Here is a 14,025-nt window from a genome sequence, read left to right on the forward strand (position 1 = left end):
TTAACCTTTCACGTTTTAGTCCGTTATGTCTAAATAGGTTTGGTGTTAGATTATATAAAGATATACGTACCTACCACCTTGTTATGATTCTAGGGACTTGTTTACATTACTCGCTTAATATTGATTTGGAACCCAGTCTAGAAATACTGTATCAGTTTTATTTTTCACAGGGAACAATGGTAAGGAGAAGGAAAACGCCCGAAGCAAGGAGGCCACGTCACCGGCGGCCCGCTCCGCTAATGGTAAGTTCTAAGGGCATTTCTTTTACTCACTTTATAACCAACCTAACCTAACAACTAGCGATATTATATGGTCCTTCTGGTCACTTGAGTTGGGTGAAAAGTGCTGATGTCATCAGTAAATGGTTTTTTTGTAAGTTTTTCAAAATGCTAGTATGAATATTCGGTAAACCAAGTATGTCACTGTTTTGCCTTGATGTCCGATGTCATGAGCAGACAAATCATAATTTGGTAATAACTCTGGCTCTCATTGACCATCGAGCTGCGACGTTGCCATGACGACAATCGCGTGTTGGAGCTTGAATGAGTGCTTATTAATCGTGCTTTCGAGGGCCTTAGGCGGGGTGCGGGAAGCAGGGGTTCCACGCGCCGCGTCCCTAGGGCTCCGGGCCCGCGCAGCCGCAGCCGCCACCCTCGCTCCCGACTCACCCCCTCGACCCCCGCGCCGACCCCCTCTCTGCAGGGGCGACGACGACTCGCACTCCCCATCCCTCGCACATTTTTGCGGAAATTGGATCCCTGAAGATCTTTCGTTCCTAATCACCTATTCATCGTACCATAACGCGTTCCTAGTATTGACGCATTAAGAGTCATAAAAACACTGATAAGATAAATTTCCTCGATACTATTATCATTAGTTTGTCATCAGTATTGCATATCTATAATAAATAAGTACTTAATTCATTATATAGAGCGCGTTAGGTATAGTTCGTCCTAGTATCGAAACATCAAAGTTTTAAAATTAGGTACTGATAGATAAACCGTAACCTTTGATAATTATGATAATTTGCTTGCCCTTTTGTATCATTAGATACTTAGTCATAATAATGATGTAAGTATTCATCGTAATTTTTTTGTAAACACCTATTCGTTTTACTCAGTAAAGCAACCACAATTCAATAAATATGTAACTTTAGGTCCTGCAATCCTGCAACTGTCACCTACAATTAGATGTTACTCAACGAAGGCCGGAAAAATCTCGGACACGATCTTCTTTGTAGAGCCTTTCTTGCGGCCTTCGAAGAGTAACATATTAGGTATTGCAGGTGACTGTAGGTAGGTACATACTATTTTTATTGGAGGTTAGCGACCGCCACAAAACTGGCGGAAAATGTTAAATGATTTCGTTTCATTACAATACAATACAATACAATACAATACAATACTCTTTATTGCACACTTCACATACACGTAGTTTACAATAAATGTCAATAATTATCCATATTTGCATAATAAGTTATTTAATTCGTTTACAATAGGTACTGACTTACTAAACGGTAATTTAACATAACTTAAGTTACACTCACCATAGAAGCTAAAAAGAAAATGCCCACTAATACATGTGCGCGGAGGGTAAAATACTGAAAAATATAAAAATAATGGAAACTGAGAAAAGCGGTTGCAGTAAATATTAGCTAGGTCGTAACGTAATATAGGTAATAACATTTATCCACATTAGCTCCCCTCCCGGGCCCAGGCCCGGCGAATCCCGCCAGCACGGGGGAAGCTATTGATTGACGCCATCTTCTCGCCAGGACCACAAAGCAGCCACTCGTCCGAAGCAAACGGAAGTTTTAGAGCCTATGTTCCTATTCAGACTTATTCCTATTCATGTCATATTTTTGACCTGTGATCTGTGATATCTGTAATCAATAATCAAAGGGCTATCAATTACTACATATGGGTACCTATAACTTTGTCGCTACAAATTTCTTGGTTCCGTATGTGCCAATACTGGTTTTGGGGCAATTGTTTTCACCTGGTTTTTACAGTCCAAGACAGTGATTAAAGCAAGCACTAGTTATGGTTATAATAACGTCCATAACGACACGCTAACCTAACTCTAAACAATGAACTCGCATAACGATAGTTTACATAACGACTCACATAACCGCGTCGTGCTCTACACATAACAATAATTATTATTATTAGGTATTCGAATCCACAAAGCATCCTAGCTAGCTGATAATAGTGATTAGTGATTATAGAAAGTGCTTACATTGTCAACATGACACTATGTGACATATCAATAGGACGTGAAGATAAAACGACATTTAATTTTGTTTCATATCTGTAGTTGGTCAAACCAATTTGTCAGTCAGTAAGAACCAGGAAAACTATACTCATTCTTTTCTTATGGGTACTAGTAGCTAGTACTATAGTGTAAAACAAAGATAGTATGATTCTCTCTGTCTATGATTGAAATGAGACAGTCCTTTGACAAACTATATCAGCGACACTGCAAGCATAATGGTCATGGCGTGTATAATGGTCATGTCGGGACATGAGACATTGCTATTCAATTTAGTTTAATTATGTACATCGAGTATTAATTAACCTACTATGTTATCTCTGTATTAAAAGGTTACGTCTTTTAATAATGTTGTATAATTAATTCACGTCAAAATTTAAATAGGTAAGGTATAGGCCCTTCAACCCTTCGTCTTCCCGTGTACCTGATATGCTGTATACCTAGTTATGACAGGTTTGTTAATAACTTCAGGCGCAGTTTTTGAGATAGGTACACGTCCTTTTAAAGCCATTAAACTTAGGCATTTAGTATTATGTTTAACCGATATACAACGTAGGTACTTACCCCACCTAAATTTATTTTTAACGATGCCGACGCTGGCGTTTAGCTATCGCAGTGACGTCATCACCAGTCCCTCCGGGCAAGAGGCCACTCACCACTTGGTGAAAACAACTTGTTAATTGGTTTGTGTCTTGTCCAGTCCATTACTAACGCTTATCGGGAATGCGCCGAGGATGAGCCAAGTGTGGTGGCATTCGTTAATTGATGTTCTGGCGAGCTTTTATTTTATCAGTAACTGCTGGTGGCCGAGCAACAATGTAGTTACTTAGCAACTACTTTTTCTGTTTCCCGTGCATTACCATCTGCGATAAACAACAAACCAGATAGTCGATCATCTCATTTCTAATACCGAAAATAGGCTTGCTGAATTTTCTAGCTTTTTAAAGAGAAAGGTAACCATTTCTAATTCATTTTACAATTCCAGATTATTAATGGAGACGAACCGAAGCAGGCTAATTTCAAATTTAAACAAATTTACCTAAGAGCAGAATGCATTCGATAGGCCGAAACAGCATTCCACGCTTTCCAAAGTGAGGTTGACGTGGTCGCTGGCCGGGAGAACGGTTCCAACAGCGGTGGTTTTTGCTTGATATAACTTAAACAGCCGGTTTGTAGTTCGGCCGTACGCGTGTGTCATCAACATCACACATACTACACATAGCTACATATAAAAAGCAATGTTTAGTTTGGTCTTCTACATAGGTGTGTTAATTACTCGAACAATAAACGCTATCTATTATCTACATAAGTACCTACCTACATTCAAACCACGTTGACGTTGGCTTTCTAAATAATAGTTCGCAACAAAAATGTACTAAGTAAGTAGTTATTTTTATGATGTTAGTTCTAGTATAATTTTATATTTAATGAATTTGACTAAACAAGTGATAAATGCGTGTTTGTGCCTTTGTTTCCGTTCTGATTTCATATTTATTCGTAGATTTAGCTACGGAACTCGAGCGTCGTGTTTATACTAACGGACATCAATTGGAAACGTTCCAGTATAGGTACCTACCTATAATCTCATGTCCAGTGCCATGTGTTAAAGCTTAGGCTAGTTTAGTAGGTACACATTCAAACATATATGCTGATAGACTAAAATAGAGGTAGGATGTACTCGTCTACTCGTATTTTATCCGGTCGAATATTATGAAACCCGAATCGTAATTGACGATGACGCCTGTATTTTCAGTCTTATTTTATTTCCCTAACCTACTCTCGTAATTAATGAACTACATTTCCTCGAGTAACTATTTATGGAAGGCCTAGCTTCATTTGTGGGGAAACAATAGCGATTTATTATACAGGACAACAAGATTATTATTAAACATTATTTTAAGTGCAGTTATACGAATAGGCCCACATCTACCACAAATATAACTATTTGATGGTGACTGTTGTGAAATAAATAAAATTAGAAATATTAGAAAAAAATACTTGTCTAAGGCCAAGCGCGCACCACGATTTTAATTTTTGCGACACGATTTTAGAATCGCGCTGTAATATATCGCAGAAAATTCACTGCGCGCACTGCGATGAAAAAGTCGGCGATTTGTTCATTCTCAACATGGATTTCGCACCAGTCGTTTGTCATGAAACGTGTCTTTAATATGCGATCGCTGTATGACTTTGAGCATTTGGTGATCCCCGTCTATTTCCATAATTAAATGGTCAACATCTAGCGTCTCATTTTGAGACTCCATTGGAGAAGCAGGTGCCGATATGTTGAGGCTTGGAGAGCGAAATGCCGACTGAGGTCCGGCCGGAGTGCGATTTTATTATCGCAGTGCGCGCGGGGCCATACAACTCCGCATGCTGCAATTCACTTTGCGACAATCGCGTCGCGAGCAGTCGCGGAAAAATGTGACAAATCACAATTTTAAAATCGCTGCGATTTTTTTGTCGCATATGCGCGCACTGCCATATAAACACATACGTTACATTTCTGCGACTAAATTATCGCGCGACAAAAAGTCGTGGTGCGCGCTTGGCCTAAGTCACAGCTACTTAAATTAATTGTGGCTATCGTATAGATTTAACTCACCGACAACGGCGCTTTACTTTTCGTTAAGTACTTACTGTGTAGTTACATATCTACGTTAGACATATAAAGAAAATTAAATTTAGTTTAGGTGTATCTTTAGTAGTCTAGCCTGCTGAACTAAGATACCACAATTAATAGCCATTCCTCTTCACACGCAAACTTCCATATTAATTACACTTAGCGGTGGCAAATTATTTTCTGGCCTAGGTGATTATTTTAGACCACAGTTTTAATGATGTCCCGCCACTGCCACTGCCACTAATTTAGAGCTAAAGGAGTTCAGTGAACTACATTTGTCTATGATTAATAATTCATTTAGTAATGGCGGCGGACCGTAGACAGATTTGGCGAGGCTTGCGCTTTTTACACGCTAGGTAGGGCAAACCTTGGCTATTCGGTGATACGTAGTTATCCGGTGATAGTCAGTTTTAATGTCTTTTAGCCGCGTTACCTGGTAATTATATTACTTGAAACCATATTACACCTCATTAGTCACATTCATGGTATCTCTTAAACATTGTTTTAAGCAATAAAATTACCGGGCAACTCGGCTAAAAGACAATAAAACTGACTATCACCGAATTACTACGTATCACCGAATAGCCAAGGTTTGCCCTACTCGGCGTGCATGATAACGTACTTACCTCGGTAATGTTATAACTTACTTGAATTTCTTTCTTAATTGCCATTAGTACTTAAATTTAAATCATATAACTAAAAGACACACACACTACACAGGCTAGTTTCTATTCACTCTTAAAACTGTAACAACTCAAATCACATAAATATTAAAAAATTAAAAATAAATCCAATCTAATGATGATTAATGAACTCAACCATTTAGAGGGATTAAAACAGTTGACAAATCTAATCATATTTTACGAAATATTTGTTAGAGCTAATCCACACATTACGAATTAACATTTTCCTAGTCAGTAGTATTTTATTAAAATAGAAGCACATGATAGATGAACAGTAATCCATCTATCAATTGCGCAGTCGCTCGCAAGTGTTCACTCGGCCAACGCGTAGGCAGCCTAACGACTTGTAGGTTAATCTCATGCCCATATGCCGTGCACCTATACGTGCTAGACCAGGTGCAGCCGAAGGTCGCGCCGGCGGCGGCGGTGTCGGTTCCGCGTCGGCGCCCTTATTAGCACTCATTAGCAGACGAAAGTGACTCGCGACTTGGTTGTTATTTCAATCACTTGTACATACGACCACTGTAAGTGAGACCTCGCAATTCGCAACAGTTTCGCGTAATCAGAGATGATTTTTATACTGGTCCGGTCGAGGAAAACTCTCGCTTGCGCTCAATAAGTTAAGAAAAATGTTTGCCCAGCAACCGATCGTCGGTTAGCCGTGGTTAACCAGGCGCTGCCTGCTACTCATACAAATGCATCGGGTTTTGCTTCTAGTTAATTCCTCGATTTATTTAACCAAAGATCCAAAGCGAAAGTGGAACAAGGGCAACTGCAATAATAAAGATGCAGCTTTACTTGCCACTTCTGGCAAACGAAACTACTAACTCTATTAAGAACTCCAACTCAAATTAAAATTCGATCTGTGCTGCTATATTAATACTCATCGTTGCATGCCTATACCCATTTAGGCTGTACCTAAGTATGTAGGTAAACTGACGGGTGCGTAAGATAATATGTAATACTTAGTTACGCTGGTACCTACGTATAACGTGAAGTGTTCTACAGATCGGATAAGCTAAGTCAGCCCTTGAAACCTGTCGCGGGATTATCTTGCATCTAACTCACCGAGGCAGCATTACTTGCCGTATCGAACGAAGACCCACACACTCGACAAGCCGAGAAACACTTTACGATCGCAGAGATAAAGTATTACCTGAATAGTGAGCGTTATCTTGGCCTAAGATTATGTGCCGGAAATGTATGTTACAAACATATATCTCCTAGTGTAACTTCTAGAGTTACGTTATGATTATGATGTTGTATATGATTCCTAATTACCATTTTTCGTGTCTGTTAATTTTCACATTGTGGGGTTTATTTATTTTTTCTTTTTTACTAACGTACGTAAGTAATATTTTATAAATATCGGTTGTCTGCCTTTCGATCGTATTCAGAGTAAGTAGGTATCTTTCCAGATTGCACCATAATTTAATTAATAATAATACTACCTACTACTTAGCAATGTTTTCTACTGCCATTCCCATTTTTGTGCCTTAATAGGATGCTATGCAGTTAATTTTACATAGCTATTTACGTGTCTCCACAAATTTCAGAGTTTTAATACTTTTAATTAAAAAAAACCGGCCTAGTGCGAGTCGGACTCACACACGTAGGGTTCCGTGCCATTATCTATAAAAACGGTCACCCATCCAAGTACTTACCCCGCCCGACGTTGCTTCACTTCGGTCAAAAATCACGTTTGTTGTGTTAAATCTTTATTTTATTCTGTTTTTTGTTGTTATAGCGGCAACAGAAATACATCATCTGTGAAAATTTCAACTGTCTAGCTATCACGGTTCGTGAGATACAGCCTGGTGACAGACGGACGGACGGACGGACGGACAGCGGAGTCTTAGTAATAGGGGTCCCGCTTTACCCTTTGGGTACGGAACCCTAAAATGAGTACTTACGCAAAAGTGTGTCACACCGCACACTCGGACTGCGGGCGGCCTGCGGGCCGTCCGTCCGGCCGACCCGTTACTCCAAGAAAGTAGTCTCGCGTGTCCTACTGCCTTCGAGTCCCCGCGCTGGCCATGCCAGCCGGTTGTTTGAAAACCAGCTAGTGCTAATTACTACTGGGTATCCTAGAAAATATGCCGTGACAATCTAGGTAGCCTAGTAGTATAACGCGATCTAATTCATTTATCTGTCCTAGATGAGCATCCAAAGGGGGCGCACTACCTACCTTACAACTGGCAAATTCGTTCTGATGCACATAATGGCAACAGCCCAACGCCAATAATGCATTGAGGTGAAGGCTAAAGATAATTCAGCCCTGTAATAACACAACTATATATCACAACATAATATACAATTCCCGGGCGTTAACACAGTAAACAAGTCGATATTTGATAATAATGACGATGCCTGGTCATTGCTCTGCTTGCTGGTACCTATCTACAGGCTTGTTGAATGTTAAGTACTATTTAATATACGTATAACAAATAGAGCTTCTTGGATATGATGGTTACCCTTTAATTATCTTCGACGATAAAAGCTTTGGTAATAAGCGGAATTCATTTTCTCATCTCATGGGCATGGGTTCGAAACCAACCAGTAGGGTTAGCGAGATGGAAAAGTGCCCACTTTTCGCGGGAACGCTGAGAGCTTTCGAATTGTCGAAATAAATAAATACTTAAAACAAGGTTTAAATATTTACTAATGTTCGAAATAAGACTGCTTTCGCTTGCAACAGAGTTAATTATCGGCATGTAATTATTATTACACTTTCACCGTCAGCGACTCATTTTATTTAACAATATTCAACTCTCTCGTCGGTGTTTAATTTTTAAGTAGGTAGAGTCTGTGCGGAAAGAGAGGAATCGTAGAATGTATTGGGCTCCATACATTCCACGACTCTTCTCTTTCCTCACACTGTAGTTGCTTTATTGAATGGAGTCGAAACTTTAGGGTAATTACAAGTATTACAGCCCAATACTTGCTTTGAATCTTGAAGCTAACTCTGTTTTTTGAATCTTTATTGTAACTGAATGCGTAAATGCGAAACCTTATTTTGGGTTATTTACTTATGTAATTCTAATTAAGCTGAGCCATTCCAGCCACAAGGAAAATTAATGACGTTAAACGAAACATCCCTTGTACATTGTAATTTAGCGGAAAGACCAAAACATAGGTGAGATAGAAGCTACAAGTATAAATAGGCCACTTATTCACTGTATGTTTGTACCGACAATGAGACGGCCTGGGGACTGGGGTGGGCCGTAGCCGTAGCCCAAACTGTCTCATTCCCAGTCCCGTGGTTTCGTGGTTGTTTCATTTTGCTCTGCTCGCGCCACTTGTTGCCCAATGTCGGCTCAGATTTTAATGTGTCTCCCGTAGAACTACTAGGTCAGTCTCGTCTAAAAATATCGATACGGACAAAGTGCCAAAAATATGCACACTACCTTATATAGGCAATAGGGACGTGTATATGTGCATATTTTTACCACTTCGTCGATATCGATATTTTAAGACAACTGTACTGTACTATAGCTTTGCGTCAAGTAGACCTACCTGCTAGGCTAGGGTGACTAGCATGCATGTCGCAAGACAAGGCACCTGCAGCGCCGGCGCCGACTCGGCGCCGCGGTCGCCGTGGACAGTGCGTCAAGTTACCTACCGACCTTACACCATTTTGACCCATCCGAGGAGGCGGTATTACTAAATGGTGATATGGCAAGACAAACATGTCTCAGCACTCTCGGCGGATGTTGAGCAAAGGTACAAAACGTATAGGTACATGTAGGTACCTACCTACAAAAGAACTTAATGATCATTCTAGTCTGAATCAAACAGTCTGCGGTATCAAAATCGCTGCCAACTTTGCTTGGTCTGTCTCTATTAGTCATTTTTTAGGGTTCCGTACCCAAAGGGTAAAACGGGACCCTATTACTAAGACTTCGCTGTCCGTCCGTCCGTCCGTCCGTCTGTCACCAAGCTGTATCTCACGAACCGTGATAGCTAGACAGTTGAAATTTTCACAGATGATGTATTTCTGTTGCCGCTATAACAACAAATACTAAAAATGGAATAAAATAAAGATTTAAATGGGGCTCCCATACAACAAACGTGATTTTTGACCAAAGTTAAGCAACGTCGGGCGTGGTCAGTACTTGGATGGGTGACCGTTTTTTTTTTGCATTTTTTTTCGTTTTTTTTTTTTCATTATGGTACGGAACCCTTCGTGCGCGAGTCCGACTCGCACTTGCCCGGTTTTTTACATAAGAAAGTACTTAGTTTTCGGTTCGAATTATATTGACCGGAAAATTCAGTGAAATTAGATATTTAACGTACCTAAGTAATAATTTAATCTTTCGTGTGATTCGTGTGTGTACTAAATCCGCAGTCTCCAGTGTCTGCGATCAAACACAACTTGAATACTTTTTTTATGCCATTGTACTTATTCTTTTTAAAATTAAAATTCATGTTAAAGCCAACCGGTGTTAATGCGAAGTGACACAAACATTCGTAGGACCGTAGATGTAGCGCCGGACGCGGAGAGCGGAGGCTGCGATCCACCGCGATCAATACGGCGCGCCGCCGCCGCGCCGTCGAAAGCGAACGCACCGACCCCTCGGTGCCCTTCACCGCAGAGTCGACGACCTGCACACCCGCTCCCCCTCCATGCCGGTCCTCAACCCTATACTGCTGGTTTCCTCAACGGTTATCCTGACCCAATTATTACCCGTCGTTGGCAATACGTAAATTATTAAATTCTCAACACGAGACAAATTAGTGTTCAGCTAGGCAAAAACAAATTTGAGTCAGAAAGAGCACATCGGCGCCGGTAGGAGCAATACCACTTTCTAGGAGATTACCAAACTATTACAAATATTACAATACGCTATTTAGGTACCTATCTATTATACAAAATGTAGGCGTTCATGTAGTTGGTTGGCACATCGTGACGATATCTTAACATTGTCATGACAGAGGCGTATTTACAAATTTGGCGCCCCGGGCCATTTTGATTTGCCGCCCCCCTTCATCAGTGACGATAAAGTATTTTATTTAAGAAAAAAAAACCTGCAACAAGTACCTTTGGGGTGTGAAATAAAAAAAAACTAAACATTTACCATTTACTCACATAGGCATTTAGATTGTTTTCCCATGTACAAATTGGTTGACAAAATCATCAATAACGCTGTCGTAATTTAAAACGTTTGTCAGCTCAGCTTCTATATGAAGAAGAGCTAAGCTATTCAGGCGCTCTTCGCTGATAGTGGAACGTAGATAATTTTTTATTCTTTTGAGTGCAGAAAGGTGACGTCACTAATGTCACTATTCTAGATACAGATTTATATGGGCCGTTTTTGTCACTCAATGACGATGCGACCTCGTTATATTTGCCTGATCTGATCGGTGACCGGTGGGTACTGCTGGGTTTTGGCCATTGAGAATCAAGGTGAGACATTGGCAGTCAGGCTGGATATAGCTAAGTAGTTCGGTCGGGTCTGGCATCGAGTCTGCTCGAGGGACTATGTTATACAAATGGATCGCTACCTTTTTTTCCGGTAGACGCACATGAGCCGTATAGTAGACGGAAGCTGCTCCGATAGTGTGGACATTACCGCTGGCGTTGCACTAGGTTCTGTGCTGTCATTGCTGCATATCAATGATAATCATTGCTATGCAGACGACAGTAGTAGGGATGCGTATTACACAGGCCGTACCATTATCCCTCATTCTGTGGTGCTGGAAAGTCATGAAAAGTATTGTATTTGTATCAGATATCGAGAGCACTCTATCTGTACTGAGTTTCGGCATGGGATCGGAACAATTTAGTGAGATTCAATACCACGAAGACACAAGAACCGCCCGTATGTATATAGTCAGATGGGGTCACAAATAATGTTAGGTACGTAAGTGAAAACGCGAGCGTAGCGAGCGCGAAATTTTTTTGAGAAAATAGTAGGTAAATTTTTAGGGTTCCGTACTTCAAAAGGAAAAAAACGGAACCCATATAAGATCACTTTGTTGTCCGTCCGGCCGTCTGTCTGTCTCAATATAAAGGGTCTTGACATGACAGAGGGCGGCAAAATCGACAAGGCTTGTTATTTAAATTTTACAAATAAATAGGGGAGCGACAAAATTCTGGTCGACCATAGGGTTCAGATAGCTGAACAGCAAATAAAATATTTTTTTGACCCAAATTTGCCGCCCCCTATAATCTGCCGCCCTAGGCTTCAGCCTACTCAGCCTAGTGGTAAATCCGACACTGCGCCGTACTAATACAGGGTGGCCAACTTGGAGGTATACAACTTTTTTTTGCCGCCATTTTGTTTTGGCGGCAAATATGACAGTTGTTGCATGAAAATTACTTTGTGTAGATACGGCAAATTTGTTATGGAGCGTTTACAAGACGGGGACACGTGTCACGCGCCACGAGCCACAATAGAAACATTAAAAATAACGTTTCCCGGTGGATTAATTTCGAGAAACGGTGACATTGACTGGCCCCCAAGATGGCCTGATTTAACAGCTCCTGACTTTTTTCTGTGGGGCTATCTAAAGGGACGTGTCTATGCTAATAGGCCAACGAACCTTCAGCAATTAAAACAAAATATTCGAAACACTGTCGCTGAGATAACGCCAGAAATGTGTGAAAAAGTGATGAAAAACGCGATGAAAAGGGTTCGCATCTGCCATGCTGCTAGAGGTGGACATTTGTCTGACATTATTTTCCATGTGTAATTGCTGACCCTACATATTATATTTAACAAGGAATACTTAATATTTTTTATGTTTTATAGAATAAAATTTCAAAAATAAAGTGTATACTTGGCCACCCTGTACTTCTTGAACGAAAATGTTGCTTAATTTAGGGACTTGTTGGTAGATATTTTTAGCAATTGGTGGGGTTTGAAGCGTTCGTTTGTTTATTAATTTAAATGTCAATTAAAATATAATAAAAAATATAGCTAAGTTTGATTATAAAAGGCGCCAAGAAAAAGCCGCAAGGGGGCAGCTTCGCCGCCCCCCTGCGGCCTGCCGCCCCGGGCCATGGCCCCCTTGGCCCTAGGGTAAATACGCCCCTGTGTCATGAAGAACGGAAACAAAGGCAAAGGTGCGTGATTCACCCGATGAATCATGTTTACGGAAGCGGTGACTGAGGAAGTAGGTATTTTCTTCAGTCGTGACGTGATTCATGTGCGCAAAATAATTTCTAGATAATCACAATATAACTGCATTTGATGTATGGCTTCATTTCCGTGCATAGGCATGGGTGGCGGATACCTAAAACCGGACACCAAGTGACAAAAGCTTTTGATAATATCTGTAAATATTATCTATCGATAAAGTACTTAATATTCAGATAGCGCAAGATCCGTTGCTTCTCTGCGGAAACGACCAACCAACCAAATATTTTTTGAATAGCTGCTCTACGGTTTTTAAATTATGAATAAGTTTAGAATAGCAGATACTTACCGCTTTGTGTAATATGAAAAGTATTGAAACTATATTTATACGCTTGTTTTTTATTTTTTTATATATACATACATATATGTAGATAATTATATAAATAAAGATAACTAGAGTTACGGTTCCTCAATTATCATTACTAACGCACAATGTATCGTACAACGTTTTACAGTACATATGGGTCATATCATATGAGTTTCTATAATTGGATTCCTGTTTCTACTATAATTTCTATGTTGGATCTCCAAAAAAAAATGGGCCTTTACCTTTACATTTTTGACATAGTTATGTAATGTGCTAATCATCGCACTAGTGCGGTAAAGTAGCATCATATGTACTGTAATAGTTATTTACAATACAAGTGCGGAAAAGAGGAAATTCGACACGAGTTGCGAATTACCTATTCGCACGTGTATCGTACAACGTTTTACAGTACATATGGCCCTTTAAACTTTTGACGTACACACGAAAATTTAATTTAACTTACGCACTAGTGCGGGAAAATAGGGCCATATGTACTGTAAATAAACTTTCAACACCTTGCCCATCTTTGTGGGGAGTCTAGCTGTTGAACTTGAATCTGCCGACCTCCGCTGCGCGTGCTAAAATAGACGGGAGCTAAGTACTTGTAAAGTCACGCTTTGATGTAGTGTACGTTATAATGATGAATATGCCTACGAACTAAATTGATTCGGTTAATTATCATGTAAATACTTAACCTTGGTAGGTGCCTTGTTTTGCGCAACCGCTTGTTTACTATAAATAAGTTCAAGCGCAGATGACCTCAGCTATTCTATTTGGATTCGAGCTCTTAAAAAGTATCTCTATTGTAACACCTGCAGAAGAGTCTCAAGACCAAGTTCGGCCTGGCCAGCCACAGTTCGGGCCCATAACAGACGTAATCCGTAATTGATCTATCGCCGTCATCGAAACCGATGAGGAGGTCTATAGTAAAAAAACGCTTCTAAGTCGTGTTCGATCTAATAAAATAACAAAATCGCGGTATTAAATTAATCCGTAGGT

At 40.2% G+C, this 14,025-nt stretch overlaps 1 protein-coding gene across 2 annotated transcripts in view; it reads left to right on the top strand.

Moving 5' to 3' along the window:
* LOC134790652 (uncharacterized) overlaps positions 1–14,025 on the top strand; it is a 268,621-nt gene that overhangs the window by 251,856 nt on the left and 2,740 nt on the right. For both annotated transcript variants that reach the window (XM_063761523.1, XM_063761522.1), the window contains one exon: positions 171–242. In XM_063761523.1, coding sequence (XP_063617593.1) covers positions 171–242 — 72 coding nt within the window. The remainder of the gene's footprint in view (positions 1–170; positions 243–14,025) is intronic.

This window comes from Cydia splendana, chromosome 5, assembly GCF_910591565.1.
Source record: "Cydia splendana chromosome 5, ilCydSple1.2, whole genome shotgun sequence".
Taxonomy (NCBI): Eukaryota; Metazoa; Arthropoda; class Insecta; order Lepidoptera; family Tortricidae; genus Cydia; species Cydia splendana.